Raw genomic sequence first — 15,841 nt, forward strand, 5'->3', positions numbered from 1 at the left:
TTTCCTAAAGCGCTGCGATGACTGTCCAAGCCAAGTCTTTTCCACCTCAAGTGAACAGCTTCAAAGTCTAAAGTCAGACACGCCCCTGCTCCCCATTTTTTGCCCCAGATTGCTGCACAATTTGACACACGATCTCCGAAAACGTCCTAGTAAGTCAATCTATTTTTTGCTCCAGCTTCGCGAGATCCTCTTTTTTCTATCTTTTTTTTCTCCTCCGTGACTCGACTTCTTCTTCACGGCCTTCTTTTGGAGACCCTTCCTCCCGCACCCGTAGAATGTTCTTGAACGCCACAGTTGGGCTACTCACCTTAGCCGAACGGGAAGGGGTCTTGGTCAATGAAAAGGAGAAGGAGGAGGAATGGTCACAAAGGGCAGCTGGCCAACGCCACCAGTTCATTGCTGGCATGTGACCGTTATCCCTACTTATTGCCCAGTCTCAGGGATGCCTCCCGTTGAATTTGATCATATCAACGGTGTTCCGTACAGACAACCAACAAATGGATTTGTCTTTCGATTTACACTTTATTGCTAAGCCGCTAATACTCCCTCTACTCCGGATGTTCTTGTGGATCACGCACGATTGATTATTCGTTACCTGCAGTAGCATTATCCACCGATGACCTACCTTAATTCAAGCGATCGCCAACCCACATGCTTCATACCGCAACGCCACTTGAGACGCCATTTATGCGAATTACTTATGATGCATTGATTTTGGACTTGTCGATGGCATTGGAGTTGGATTTTTAAGCAATTACGCGTTTAATCTGTGCACCCACTTTTCATCTACTCAGCGGTCTCCAATCAATGTTACGTAGGCCATGAGATGATGTTTGCGGCTCCATCACATGTAAATTCACGGTAGTCTATGAAAAATACCAGAAAACAGGAAACAGAGATTGTGAATGCTATAGCAGGCTCTCAACGCTACTACTCTGTCTTGACTCCATAACCCTATTAGAAGCTTATTGTCACAAGTGTTGTATTGCGTCTACTAATAGTATTCTAAGCTGACGTAAATGTTCTACAAGTAGCCGAGAAGTGTATCACGGAACTAGAACTGAGGCAATGAACAGATAGACGTCCTTGACATGACAATGCCTATGCTATTCAGAGCTAAGTAAATAAATTATGATGCAACAAAAGACTCATGCCTCAAGATTTTGAAACCCCTTTATCCTGATGTATGAATCACCTCCCGGCTACCCTTCTCATGGCCTTGTTATTCAAGGTCCAGGATAATCCAGTCTTGGAAGCACCTGGTCCTTCCAGCTTATCGTCCAGTTCACCCATCGCCATCCTGCAAAGACAATCGCCAGTGATGTCGGTTGGCGCCAAGGTCAGCGGCATCAGTGACCTAAGCACCGGATAGAGAGTATTTCCCATTGCTCTGTACATCGCGCCAGGATCTGGGATATACTCTTTTATTGCATCATGTTGTGATGCATCCACGCCACCGAGTCGGACTGAGTATGCTCGCATGGTGCGAAGCTCGTTGCTCATCTCTGCAAGCGCAACCTCTGTTTCTCCCTTTGTTCTCGCAAAAGTCGCCGTGAAATGGCCCGGCTCTTGCGTGGCACCCTCTCCGGACACGTACACAAAGCGAAAGGGCTGGTCCTCTCCTGCCGACAGCGTAGAGAATGCGCGGGCCGCTGCCAGGGTGTAGTCTTTTGTGATTTTGATGTATTCCTCCTTGCTGACCTTGGACTGACTGATTCCGAGAGCCCATACGCAACCGTGGGCATCTTTAAGCTTTTCAAGTACAGAGGTATCGTACTGTTCGAAATCTTTGTGGATGATGACGTTGATCCGTGGATCTTTGGCAGCGTCGGCCATTGGAACCGGTTTGCGACTCAAAACGGAGATTTTGGTAATCCGTTCATATTTGATCATGGCGTCTAGGACGCCGGAGCCGACAAGGCCGGTCGCCCCCGTGAGAATGATATGCATGTTAGTCGGTTGAGATTATTCTGATGAGTTCAAAGATCTCTGCCACCTAGATATAGGGAATTGGAGTCTGCGTAAACAACAAGGTGACGCGTAAGATGGGGCATATGCAGACTCTAAGTAGTAAGAGGGATATTATATAGAGAGAGACTAAGTGCGACACGTATATTAAAGAGATCCGGTCTTATTAATATTGACCGTTTCATTCTCCGCTTCCACCACCTTGTCCGCAGAGCTCCTGAGAATGACATGGTCTAGATATCCACTTCAATTCGTAACCAGCTCATGGACCAATAATATCTTATGCTCTTACTGTAATGAGCTGGATTAATTGGTCCGACGGAGTTGTGCGATAGATATTCAGCAAATTGCTTCATCATGTACTCCGTAGACTGTCTGTATAGGAGACAGAGTCTATCCCAATCAAGCCGGCGATGCGTCAGCATGAGGCTTCTTGTAATGCCTTTTTGGGAAAGGCGTGTTACCAATTCTAGGCATATCATCACCGCATGTATTGCCGAATGAGGGCGAAAGTAGTCAGCTACCTGCATGTAGTTCGTAGGAGAAATAACAAATTCAGTGTAAACAGCTTTGTGAGATTCGCCGGCTTATAATTACGGCTCTTCAATCATGGCTATTAGCAAATTCGGGGCTCATTGTGTTATCCGTCCTTGCTACAGATTGCGATCGTTCTCGAGCCATTATGAACCATCGCGATGACTTTCTATATCAATTTAGTGATAAAGAATTAATTTATCTTCACAAATGGTTCCCTCATCTGGATAGAATGTGCGTCCAAAGGCTGATATTGGAAAAGGGGCTCACATACAAAGTCAGTCTAGTAATGTTAATGCGCGGTCTGGTTTGTGGCTATCAAGACTACTTGTAGATAGGTACGAACCTGGAATCATTAGCAGGTAGTTAGCTACTCTTTTATGATGCAGTAACGGGCGAAAGCTAGACAGGGCGTCCGGAGTAAATGAGCCATTTCAGACGATATCTGCTGACAGATTCATCCACTTCAAAGAGATCTGAGAGGGGAATCTACTGAGCTAAGCATCTACCAATAGATAGGTAGGTACTAGGTCTATATCCCTGTATATAAGTGCATACGGGCTCGACTTATCATAGTAGTAACCGAAATAAGAGTCCAAGATTTATTACAATACTTGCTTTCCCGCATGGGCCAGTTCTTTGGCGGAATATCCTGGGCTATCAGTCCCCAAGCAGTCCCCAGATTCTTCACGCCAGATATGCATCTCGGGTGTTCGTTCCACCATTTTACATCTCAGCTCTGTTGAGGCAAATGTTACAAGCCCGAAGAATGCGGCTACCCCACCCAGTAACATTCAACTCAACGACGTCCAATTCGGACGCTGCCCAATCCGCGTATCTTAGGGAGATGCCATAGAGCTACCCATCAAAGTATTAATAGTTGCTCGGCCTTCAATTTACTGCACAGACTATATAGATAACATTGTCAATCAAATCTAATAGTGCATTTAGCGACACCATATTCGCAAGCTTTTATATCCCGATCTCCTAAGCGTAACAAACAATGCCGCCCTCAATCCCATACGATCCTAGCCTGGTGATGGGCCAACTAATTGCGCATGGCCCCAAGAAAGTCGAAGAAGCTTCAGACAAGGACGTCCAGCAAACTGAGAATGAAGAGAATAAATCTGACTCCGGTTCGTCCCTCATACCCGCCGCGATACCTTGCTTATATGGAGCTGCGTCTGAATTAGGCCCTCCACGTCGGAGATCCATCAGCTAATATCGAATCAGAGCAAGAAAAGCCCAACAATCAGCAGTAAAAGTCGGCAGTATTCACTGGCTTGAGGCATCGGAGAGTGAAAATCCGAGAAGGGAAAAAAGAACAAAAGGTTGGAGTTCTGAGCCTCCAGGCAGCAAACTTAGTTGGGAGACAGAGGGAAAGACGCACGTATTCGGCATGATTCAGCCTCAATCAGCATGAAGGCGATCAATTCTGAGTGCATCAAGGGTGCTACCATGTAGTTTCGAAACGTGTTACTCTTTGGCATCTACCAGAGTAGAATCGAAAATCTATTCTTCGTCTATCTATTTCTTCACGTTCTGACGAGACCTTTTGGACTGGCCTCGCGATCAATTGATAGATGCCCGGGATTGGTGCGTTCTCTACCTATCTATTTGTCGACAAAACATACACATCAAGTAGTTGCAAGATATATTAAGGATATAGAATGAAAAAACAAGTGGTCATAAAGAGAGCACAAATTGTCTTTTAAAGATATTACTACAGCACTTTAAATACATCATCTCTGGGCTTTACACGCGATAAGACATGTGAAAAGTAGACGCACGTGGGGCTTTGTCTCATTGCTTTGGCCAGATCCCAGTGGGGCATCGCGATCGGCAAAACCATGGTTAACCATCCTCGTCGATCGGAATGCAGGTGCTACCTTAGAGTCCGTTCCTCCCTAGTGCCGGAAGCGCTGTGGGTTGAAGCGAAGTCCCCCTTGTAAAGGTATCTAAGGCAAGGTAGACTTTCGTCCATCCTCTTATCTGGTCAATTGGTCGAGCGACGCCAACGAGATCCTCTCAAGAGATAGCCGAAGCTCCAGCAACCCCGTTGGACCAGCACGATTATGCCGCTTCGATCGGGCACTCGCAATTGGAAGACATAATCTGCATTTCCGGAGTCCTGCATTCTCGTGGTCTGGATCCCGTCCTTACATAGCAGGGAGCTCTGCCGCAGCCGCAAACGTCAAAGCGTCTCGACAGCTTCCTATCGACTGCGCACAGCGTGACTAAGCCGAGTATTTGACGATCTGAACACGGATATAAAGATAAAGGGAGAGCTGGAGTCCAGAAGAACATATATGTGGATGGTGTTACTGGGAGGAGAGTTAGGAACTAGGACAGCTGTCTAAGGCGTATCAGCATGGCTGGCACACAAAAGACTGGCCTCCGCGGCCTGCTTTGCCTTTTACTCTTGTCACCGTCAACGGCGTTTTATATCCCTGGTATAACCACCGGTGTATGTCGATAGGTAATTGCTCAACAGGCTGCTAACACATCACATCGCAGGCTGGTCGATCAAGAGCTACAAGGACGGCGAACTGATCCCTCTGATGGTCAACAAGGTCTACTCAGACAACACGCAGTTGCAATATGCGTACAATGACTTACCGTTTACCTGTTCTCCGACGGGAGACCACAAGGCCGGCGGCGGTTTGCTGAGCGGTCAGAGCGTGCCCTTAAACCTGGGAGAGGTGCTGCGCGGTGACCGCATCATTACATCCGACATAGAGCTTGCCATGGCAAAAGACACACCGTGTACATTGCTCTGTACTAAAGAAATGTCACGCCGTGAAATGCGCTGGTCAAAGGAGCTGATTCGAGACGGATACGTGGCCGAGTGGATCGTGGACAATCTTCCTGGAGCAACCAGCTTTGTCACTGCCGACAAGACGCGCAAGTATTACGCTTCCGGTTTCAAATTGGGGTATGCTGAGGTCTCAACAAAAACGGGCAAGCATCACTACTATCTTAACAACCACCATACCATTGTCATCCGGTACCGCAGAGCATCAGGTCGAGCTGGCGATCGTGGCGAGAAGGTTGTTGTGGGGTTTGAAGTCTATCCCAAGAGTGTTGGAAACGGAAACAAAAAGGATAGTGTGGGATGCCCTGCGGACATTCAAAATATCGACCAACCCTTTGAGTTGTACATCGCTCCTAACAGGACGTCCGATGCGCCATTGAAATATGATGGCCTGTCATACCACCCTAACGAATTAGAAGACGATGACAGCAGCCCTGGTTCACTAAGTATTCCGTATACCTACTCCGTCTACTTCCGCGAAGATGACAGTATCGAATGGGCTCATCGCTGGGATCTTTACTTTGTGAACCAGGAAGAAGGCACACGTATTCACTGGATGGCTATTATCAATTCGCTCATTATCTGTGGGCTGTTGACGGGAGTTGTCATGATTATCCTTGCTAGGACTATCCATTCCGATATCAACAAGGGTATCTCAGCGGAAGCAGGAAAGGCCGGAGCCAAGAGAGTGGGCAAAGCCAAAGGCGAGAAATCTTCGGGTTTGTTGAGCCAGGGAGCAGACGCCGACAAGGACGACGATGAAGACTTGTCCGATGAGGGTGAGGCCCTGGAAGAGGCTACAGGCTGGAAGTTGCTCCATGGAGATGTGTTTCGGAAACCACGGCTTGGAATTCTCCTCGCACCCCTTGTTGGGTCCGGAATGCAGCTATTCTTCATGGCCATGGGTTTAGTTTCTCTCGGTGCTTTGGGAGTCTTAAATCCCAGCTTCCGAGGCGGATTCATCAGCGTTGGAGTAGGCCTGTTCATCTTTGCAGGACTCTTCTCCGGCTACTTTTCTGCTCGCGTCTTCAAGAGCTTCGACGGAACCGATTATCGTGCAAACGCACTAGTTACGGCATTGCTGTTTCCTGGCCTCACATTTGGCCTTGTCTTTATCCTCAATCTCTTTGTATGGGCGCAAGCGTCAAGCACCGCAATACCTTTCGGGACACTTGTAGCTATCCTCCTTCTCTGGCTCTGTATACAGGTGCCGCTTGTATATGCAGGATCTCACTATGGGTTTCACAAGGCTGGTGCCTGGGAGCATCCGACCAAGACGACGACCATCCCTCGGCAGGTTCCTCGGCAAGCCTGGTATAGTAAATCAATCCAAGCAGTGCTTCTGGCCGGTTTGATCCCTTTTGCCGTCATCTTTATCGAGCTGTTGTTTGTGTTCCAGTCTATATGGCAGGACAAGAGCGGCTACTATTACGTCTTTGGCTTCTTAGCGGTGGTGTCTGCCATTCTAGTTGTTACTATTGCTGAAGTGACCATTGTGACCATCTACGCTCAGCTCTGTGCAGAAAACTACCACTGGTGGTGGCAGTCATTCTTTGTCGGGGGCGCAAGCGCATTCTGGGTCTTTCTCTATTCACTATGGTACTATTTCTTCAAGCTGCACATTAGCGGCTTCGTGAGCAGCATGCTATTCTTTGCCTATAGTTTTATGGCATGCTGTGTGTATGGACTGTTGACAGGTACCATTGGATTCTTAAGCGCATATGCCTTTGTGCGAAGGATATACAGGTATGTTTCTTCGTTACCCCCGAAATAAGGATGAGAGAAGAGTCGCATGCTGACAGAAAAATCTCCACGGCCAGTGCGATCAAAGTAGACTGATTGATAGTTTGTCTAGTACATGTTGATGAGTACAAATACTACCAGTTTCCAATTTCATCATTCAGTCTCTCAATCTCCTAGTGTCTTCTCCTCGGAGGCTGCCACATTTCATCATGAAAGGCCATTAACAACTACAGGTAGCAAAGTGCAGCGCCTCCCATATGCCATGGGTACTTTGTCAGTGATAAAACAAACTCAGTCTCTTGGCTATAATCGTGTGTCATGTCGTGTGATTTGCTTTATTTTCAATGCTCAGCATATGGAGACGGGTTCTTATCTTGCCGCCGCCATGCCGCCATGAATGCGAGCGGCGCTGACGGAAACTTTGGCGGCATGTGAGACTCCAACGTTAAGTGGCATCACTAATCATTGGTCTGCTTGAATCGGTACTTACATCTAGCCGAATCATGCAGAAGGCGTCGTGTCATCAAAGGGCGCGATAAGAACGACATATTTGACATTGCATCCCTTCCTGCAGCAAGATCAACTTGGCCACGGATTCTACAACTCCTCGAAGAAGAAAGGACGGCTTTCAACATTCTACAGAACGAGTGCTAGCGTGTTGGTGTGGGGAACGGAATCGGAAATCCAGGAAAAGATTTCAGACTGCGTTGATGGGGTCCACTCATTCCGCTGCAGAGCCCGAGCTTTATTACCCCGATAAAGGATGGCCAAGTCCTTAATCGATGGCAGTTTCGGTCGTGTTTCCGGGACCAAAAAACGCTAAGATGGCGAAGAATCCGAAGTGGCTTCTCCACATGGGCTTATGCCGCCGAGTCGGAACTGGTGGGGGGATGAAAAACATAGGGTTCAGAGTCGATATTTTAAAAGTTGATGGAAATCGCCACAATCTGGAGTTTCGAACGCATCAAAAACGGTTCATAACAAGCCAGCGAGAGCCTTTGAAAATATCGACAACACAGAAAGCGACAGAAACAGACATGGCGAACCCAATGGATACAGAACAGTTTCGGGTGGCGGCCAAGGCGGCCATCGATGAGAGTGAGTATCTGTCTTTGTTTCTTTATATATCCTTACTTCAAAGCAACATCAGACTGATGAGTGAATTGAAATCTGCCAACAGTTGCCAACTACTATGACAACATCTCTGATCATCGAGTTGTCGCTGATGTTGAGCCCGGCTACCTGAGACCGCTTCTTCCTGCCTCAGCGCCTCTTGATCCCGAGCCATGGGAGTCGATTCAGTCCGATATCCAGTCCAAGATCCTGCCTGGAATCACGCACTGGCAGTCTCCCGGATTCATGGCCTTCTTCCCCTGCTCGAGCAGTTACCCTGCCGCCATTGCTGAGATGTATTCTAATGCCTTCAACGGTGCTCACTTCAACTGGATCTGCTCCCCTGCGGTAACTGAGTTGGAGACGATTGTGATGGATTGGTTGGCCCAGGCTTTGGGACTGCCTGAATGCTTCCTGAGTGGCGGACCGACTCACGGCGGTGGCGTGCTTCACGGAAGCGCGAGCGAGGCTATTCTGACGGTCATGGTTGCCGCTAGGGACAAGTACCTGAACGAGGCAACGGCTCATCTGCCTGAGGGTGAGGAGAAGGAGGAGGAAACCTGGAGACTCCGCAGCAAGCTGGTTGCTCTGGGAAGTGCAGGTGCACACTCGAGCACCAAGAAGGCCGCACAAGTCTTGGGAGTGCGCTTCGCCACGGTGCCGGTGTCAGAAGAGAATGGCTTTTCCATGACGGGTGAAGCTCTGACAAAGACGCTCGATGAGCTCAAGGCAAAGGGCCTCGAGCCGTTCTACTTGACAGCCACGCTAGGAACGACAGACGTCTGCGCTGTCGACGACTTTCCCAGCATCGCCGAGGCCCTGGCTCCGAGAGCCGGAAAGCCTGGCGAGGTCTGGGTCCACGTCGATGCAGCCTATGCCGGTGCCGCGCTGCTCCTCGACGAGAACAAGCCCCTGGCGAAGCCCATGGCTGATTTCCACTCCTTCAACTACAACCCCCACAAGTGGATGCTCACGACGTTTGATTGCTCCGCGGTCTGGGTTCGCGCTCGTGGCCATCTCATCAATGCGCTTAGCATCAAGCCCCCCTACCTGCGGAACCAGTACAGCGACAACGAACTTGTCACCGATTACCGCGACTGGCAGATCCCCCTGGGCCGACGATTCCGCTCCTTGAAGCTGTGGTTCGTCCTCCGCAGCTACGGCATCCGCGGCCTGCAAGCGCACATTCAGAACGGCGTCACGCAGGGCGAGTCTCTGGAGGCTAAGTTCGTGACACGGCCTGACCTGTTCACCATCTTCACTAAGGCGCGGTTTGGCCTGGTGTCGTTCCGGGCCAAGGGCGATGGCGAGGACCAGATCAACAGCCGGACGGAGAAGCTGTATGAGGCGATCAATGCGAGCGGCCAGTTTTACTTGACGAGCACGGTGGTGAATGGTCACTTTGCGATTAGAGTGTGTACGGGAGTGGCGGCGATCAGGGAGGAGCATGTGCAGAAGCTGTTTGACTTGTTGGTTGAGACGATTGAGGCGCAGTTGAAGCTGGAGTAGATTTTGCAGAGGGGAGGGGAATGATTTAGACACGAGTATATAGGCGTTGATACTTTTAGATGAATATATAGACTATATATATATGTCCTCATGCAAGACCTCGTATTTGTGTTGGTATCGTATATCATAGTATCCTTCATAATGTCATAATAGAAAAAGCAAGACTCCCACCAAGAGCAAAGCAAAACACTATAACGTTTATTCCCATTCAATGTTGAATATAATCCTTCTTCTGCCTCCTAACAAGCGACCTCTCCACACTGAAAAGCGCCGCCGCCCCCATCAATCCCAGCACCATCCCCTGCGTCCAGTCAAACCCCCCGCACTCCTTTTCCTTGGACAGCCGCTCCCGCCTCGCATCTGGATCGGCCTGCGAGGGTCGATAATCTGATGGTATGGCTCGTTCCCAGATGCCTCTGGTGCGTTGCTTGATAGTGTTGTTGCTGCTGTTGCTGCTACCGCCGCTGTTTTTTCTGTCATCTCTGTTTCGATCGTGGGAGTAGCTGCGCCGAGAGTCCTTTGTATTTGTGGAATGAGCGTCTCGAAAATGTCTTTCGTTTCTGTCGCGGTGGCGATGATCCCTGCTTCGTGGATAGTCGCCATAGCTGTGGTGGTTTGTGCTATTCCTCCGAGAAGAATAGCTACTGATGCTGTTGTTGCTGTCGCTGTTGCTGTAGCTGGACTTGTAGCTTGATCCGACTTCGGGATAAAGACTGCTGGGATAATCTCGTCTTGAGGAGGGCATTTGCACTTATATGCACTTATATCGGGATAGATAGAGACAAGAGGTTATAAAAGAGTAAAGTTCTTCATAACTGATTGGTCAAGTTGTTGTGATTGATGAGCTCTCCCCGCATTCAACAGCGAGTGCAGTTGCTCATGATTTATAAACAAACCTCCTCCTCACCATCATTCCGCCACGCGTCATGGCAGGCTTCACCGAGATAGCAAAACTTGAACCTGGCGATTGTCCTCAAAATGATGTCACTCGCGCTGCGGCTCATGTTCCCACTGGCTGCAGCCAACCGGCAAAATCAAGCGGCTCAATCCCTGCATATCGCGATCGGCGATCACAGACTTGGGCTAACGATCCACTTGAGGTCAGTCGAGACTCGTCATTTTCGTCATAGCACGTCTGTATCACAACTTCGAAAGGTATCAGTCTCACTTAGAAACAAGGCGGCAAGGTGAGCAAGAAGAACTCGGAAGTACATTATTCATCCATTCATTGGCCATCGTCACGCTGCTAAAGCTTTCGCCCAATGCCGTCTAGTCTGCCTTCAGAACAAGAGAATAAAACACAGGCTCTTATCTAATATTGAATGTCTAAATGCTGGCTCGTCTAGGTGCTGTTGTTCTTCGCAGCGCCTTCTTCGCCTCAGTCTCCTCCGTGAGCGGCAGCTTGTTCTCGTCCTTGAGCTTTTGGAAGAACTCACGCCCAAATTCGTAGCCCATCTTGTAAATCTCATCAAATTTGCCAAAGTCTAGCGTTCCGTAGCCATCAATAGGCGGGCGCATGTAGATGCATCCCGGCATTGTCTTTGCCCGCTCCAGCGCATCCACACTCGAGACATACGCGAGTCTGCCCTGGATCTCTGCCAGCGTGGGCGGATTGGTGTGGGCTGAGAATGGATTCCACCGATTAAAGAATGCCCACATGCCTGACAACGAGTCTCCGTACGTCTGGGGCGTGTCATCATCCAACGCTCCAACGTCTATGGCAAAGATGATGTCCACTCCCAAATCCTTCATGTGTGATACCGTCAAATTGTCCACGTAGCCACCATCGAGCAGCATGCTGCCTTCGTCACACAACGGAGGCAGCAGACCGGCAAGGGACATGGAAGCTCGAATGTAGCGCCACGCATATCCGCTCGTGTGAAACTCTGCCCTGCTCTTGCTGATATTGGTGGTGTTACAGTAGTATTCCAGCCAAAAGTCTTCGATTTGCGTATTCCCGAAAGTCTTGAATATGCCTCGATTGAACTCGTGCCCTGTTGTGTAAGAGGCAGATGGATACGTCAGATCGAGAGCGAATCGCCAGAGACTTGCCATGCGACCCGCGAATTTCTTTGCAAATCCAAACATGGGCACAACGTCTGCATGGCGGGCGTATAATGCGCCGACAAAAGCTCCAATTGATGTGCCGCCGACGATGTCAACCGGAATGCCGGCCTCCTCCATCGCCCTGATGATTCCGATCTGGCTGATGCCTCGTGCACCACCGCCGCCTAGAACCAGTCCAATAGACTTTCCACAAAGCCGACGAGCAAGACGATGGAAATCTCCCTTGAACGGTGTATCAGGCGAGTAATACTGAGTATGATGCACATTCCTCGAAGTGTACTTTTGAATCTCAGCTTGCAATACCTGCACCCTTTCCTTGAGAGCTTGTCCTAGTTTTTTCGACGGAGGATGGGCGGGCATTGCGTCTGTTCTAAACGCCATCTGGATATGATAATGGCCACCGTTGATCCACATACGATTTCGCAGCCACGACCGTGTAAGACCAGGTCGCGAGAATCGCTCAGCATGAAGCAGAACCAGAGTCTTTCGTGCCGTTGACTTCATCCCTAGCATAAAGCGCTCGTACTCTCCAATGGCTGGGGAGCCTTCAGCTAGTCCAACAAGCAGAATACTGTCAGCTTGAGTGATGCAGGTTTGCGTCCATGGCGAGTTGACGTTGGTATCTTGAGAGTCACTCATGTTAGCGTATAGATCAATACAAGAGATGTTTGCAACAATAAGTGAGCCAATAAGTTATGCGATCAGGAAAAAATTAGAGTTAACATAGCCATCAAAGACGGTGTCTCCGGTGTAAAGAGTTTGTCATCATACAAAGCATGTGGATTTTCAGATGGAAGAGTAATAAAAGAAAAAGCTTACCTGCCACGTATACCACCAATCCGTACTTCTCTTCCAAATCAGCGAGATATTGCGACAACTTGAGTTTGCCCATCTTGTTGAACGCATGCTTCCCCAGATGGTTCAGGATCCCAGACTGGTTCAGCGAGGTTGCGCCGTTTTGTGGCCCTACCTGGGCGAGCGCATTCATAAGACGGTGCCCAAATTCCACGACGGGAACGCCAGATGTAACCGGTAAGATAGCCACAGTCCGAAGGTTCAAGGTTGACTTTCGTTGATTGTTCACAGCACCAGAGCCTGCTTCCTTGGCAAAGAACTTGGTGGAGTCATCCACGGCTGCCCTCATTCTAGAAGCGATGATTTTGGAAATCTTAATAGTAATATTAGGATGCTCCTGGGCAAGGCTGTTGAAGAGAGTGCGAGGAAATTTAACGAGCTCGGTATCCCGAATGGCGTGCAAAGTCCCAGAGCGCGCAGTTTCGGTCAGCACCTCGAGCTCTCCGATACTCTCGCCTTGCCCAAATTCGGCCCGCGCTGATACTCCGCCGTCTTGTCTATCTTCCACAAGGCGAAGACGTCCATTGAGAACAATATATATGGCGTCGCTTTCGTCACTATCATGGAATATCACCTGACCAGCATTGACCTGAACCCACTCGAGGGCAAAGTCAATGTGCAGGATGAGTCGAGGCAAAATGTGAGTCAGCCTCTTGGCCATTGTCAAGAGGATGATGGGATATCTGTCGACTATTCTTTCCAGAGAAGCTCGAGGAAGGAATCCAACATAGACATCCGTCTTGGCCACGACATCAATGAAGGATCTATAAGAAGATACACTCCCGATATACCCTGCCAAGCCACCCGGCTTAATGAGGGCAACACTTCGGCGGCGACCTTGGTCCCGATGCGAAGAGTACGGTGTACCATGGTTCGAATCTTTGGTAGACAAGCCTTCAAATCGATAATCTGAATGAAGCGATTCTGCGCTGAAGGATGCCGAGCCCGATTTCTGAAAGATGTTTTGCGCACCATCAGTTACCGTGGTGCCAATGTCTAGAAACCCGTCTACGACATAGTAGAGGCCAGGGCTTCGCTCACCCTGCTCTACAAGCACCGACCCTTTGGGGAAAAAGACGATTTCGACTTCATCCATCATGTCGTGGGCCAGAGAATGTGCAGTTGGTGGAGTGTGGCCAGCCAAGCCGTTCGAAGTCAATGATTCAGTTTCCCCATCAATCGACCCATCATACGGTGCGATGAAGCCAAATGCATTGTTCGTGTACATGGTCTTTGCACGCCGCTGGTCTGTAGAGATCAACCTTGGGGATCCTACCAGTCTCGGGGATCCTTCTATCGAGTCGACATCTCTCGACGAGGTTCCACCCGCATCAAGGCCAAGGGACTTGAAGACACATTCGAGAATAGAGGCTCTAAAGAGGTTATCCTCATCGACTGAATCCCGATCCGTCGAGATGCGAGCATGCCGTCCCGAATCAAATGGATTAAACGTCTTTTGGGTCAGTGGACTGAATATGCTCTCCTCTGCACCAACATCTGTTGGGGACCGGACGGGAGTTGGCGGGACAGGAACTCTGTTCAATGCCTGAGTGAGCTGTGCGCCTGCGAGGAGATCCCCAGGGTTGAGACCGCGGGCCAATCGGGGATCACGCGCAGATGCAGCAATGTTTGCAGTAGAGGACACAGATCGATTCTTGGCAATGGCTTGCATGGCTATCTCTTTTCGTAGAGCTGTGCTCGACCTTCGGCGTCTATTAACTGCCGAGTTGTGCAGGGCAATGCCTTTGGTCTCTTGATCTTCACCAATGCGCTCCCGCTCGCGACTAAATTTTTCCTTCAGTCTGTTCAGAGCGTCTCCACGAAGAATGTTGGGAAGCTGGCACGTGGTAAATTTAACCATGTCCTTTTCGGTCTGCAGGACCTCAGCCGTTAGACCAAGGTAGTTGAACGCCTGTGCAAGCGTTACCCTTTGAAACCGAGAAAGGATCACATGAACAATGTGTGCGGTAGCTTTGGGGTAGATCTTGATGAGCCTTCTGAAGGCACTTGCAGGTATGATTGCAATAGTGGTATCAACTGTTGCCCTGGCTATGATGTCAGGGTGTGCCGAGCTTGATAACAGCCGATTTGGCGGCCCTGGTCTATCTTTGCTAGGCTCAAAGGCAACAGCAGGCTCCAACGATATGGGCGGGATCTTTGAGGCACCTGCGCCATTCGACAGAATGCTATCGCCGTACCTAACACCTGGGTGCTCCACATTAGGATCCAGATGCGGCGTGCTTGGCATGGATGTGGGAGCGTGAGAAAGCTTTCCAGCAGACTCTTTCAGCGGATCGCCACGTCCGTGATGTCGACCTCCAGTCGGTCGAAGAGTAGTCTCTTCTTCATGCGATTTCAACCTCACGTCTTCTGTGAACAGTGACATGATGGAAAAGAGAGACGACATGGGCGCTCCATTGCGGACTTCAGTCAAGAGCTGATACCTTTGCTGACCAGGCAGAGAATCCTCATCGTCAGAAGAATCAAAGAGTTCGGTTTGAGATCCGCTCCTGACAGGCGCTCGAGGATTTCTACCCGACTTGACGAAAATCTCAACCAGGCCATCAACAACAATGCAGAAGCCTTTTTCTTCTTCTAGATTGATAGTCTCCCCAGCAATAAGCTTTCTAGTCTGCATGCTTCGGGTGAGCTCGTGAAACACGGATCGTTCGAGGTAACCGAAGATCTTGATGGCGCTCAGGAACTCGTCCAGGTAGTTGGCCAGGCCGGACTTGATACCACCTTCGTGGGTATCTGGGAACAAGTCGATTTCAGGCTCCTTCCGTTGAGGTTCAGGGGGCAATCTTGAATACATATTCAAGATGCGATACCTGACAACCCAGCTGACCGCCGACACGATAGCTGCAACGATGAACATGCTAGTGAGGCTGTGAGTCTTGAGGGGCTCAGCAAAACCAAGGGATTGGCAGCATACAGCGTGGTAGCATTCATGGTGACTGTCCAACTCGCGGAGAATAGAGTGTACAGGACACTTGGGAAGGTAATGGTCACTGTGCGGATGGCCCAGTACAGGACGGTGGTGATGAAGTTGATGATGCTCAAGAGAAGCCACCCGATGAGTCCGAGCCAGCCGGAAGAGGCCCGGGCAGCTTCAACGGTCGCGTAGCTCATGGTGAGCGGGCCGGACGGCGAGTCCATGGCGCCAGAGACGCTCTGGGAGAGGCTCCCAGCCAACCGAGCAGCATTTGACAAGTCAGATGCCATGGTTGGAGATGG

At 49.7% G+C, this 15,841-nt stretch overlaps 5 protein-coding genes across 5 annotated transcripts; 2 read left to right on the forward strand and 3 right to left on the reverse strand.

The window, feature by feature from the left end:
- Positions 1 to 1,191: 1,191 nt before the first annotated feature.
- On the reverse strand, positions 1,192 to 1,950 carry TRIVIDRAFT_48435 (uncharacterized protein; the record flags this gene model as incomplete). The annotated part of the gene is made up of 1 exon (XM_014099008.1): positions 1,192 to 1,950. One exon carries the CDS (start codon positions 1,948 to 1,950, stop codon positions 1,192 to 1,194), a length of 759 nt encoding a protein of 252 aa, XP_013954483.1.
- Positions 1,951 to 4,873: 2,923 nt separating this feature from the next.
- Positions 4,874 to 7,156, forward strand: TRIVIDRAFT_192879 (uncharacterized protein; the record flags this gene model as incomplete). The annotated part of the gene is made up of 3 exons (XM_014099009.1): positions 4,874 to 4,955; positions 5,020 to 7,063; positions 7,138 to 7,156. 3 exons carry the CDS (start codon positions 4,874 to 4,876, stop codon positions 7,154 to 7,156), a joined length of 2,145 nt encoding a protein of 714 aa, XP_013954484.1.
- A 297-nt stretch (positions 7,157 to 7,453) lies between these two features.
- On the forward strand, positions 7,454 to 10,499 carry TRIVIDRAFT_213400 (uncharacterized protein; the record flags this gene model as incomplete). Its single annotated transcript, XM_014099010.1, has 3 exons — positions 7,454 to 7,463; positions 8,120 to 8,158; positions 8,241 to 10,499. 3 exons carry the CDS (start codon positions 7,454 to 7,456, stop codon positions 9,680 to 9,682), a joined length of 1,491 nt encoding a protein of 496 aa, XP_013954485.1.
- On the reverse strand, positions 9,372 to 10,499 carry TRIVIDRAFT_216383 (uncharacterized protein; the record flags this gene model as incomplete). The annotated part of the gene is made up of 1 exon (XM_014099011.1): positions 9,372 to 10,499. One exon carries the CDS (start codon positions 10,425 to 10,427, stop codon positions 9,891 to 9,893), a length of 537 nt encoding a protein of 178 aa, XP_013954486.1.
- Positions 10,476 to 15,829, reverse strand: TRIVIDRAFT_90132 (uncharacterized protein; the record flags this gene model as incomplete). The annotated part of the gene is made up of 3 exons (XM_014099012.1): positions 10,476 to 12,372; positions 12,569 to 15,483; positions 15,540 to 15,829. 3 exons carry the CDS (start codon positions 15,827 to 15,829, stop codon positions 11,009 to 11,011), a joined length of 4,569 nt encoding a protein of 1,522 aa, XP_013954487.1.
- Positions 15,830 to 15,841: the final 12 nt, after the last annotated feature.

Source organism: Trichoderma virens (assembly GCF_000170995.1).
Source record: "Trichoderma virens Gv29-8 chromosome Unknown TRIVIscaffold_80, whole genome shotgun sequence".
Taxonomy (NCBI): Eukaryota; Fungi; Ascomycota; class Sordariomycetes; order Hypocreales; family Hypocreaceae; genus Trichoderma; species Trichoderma virens.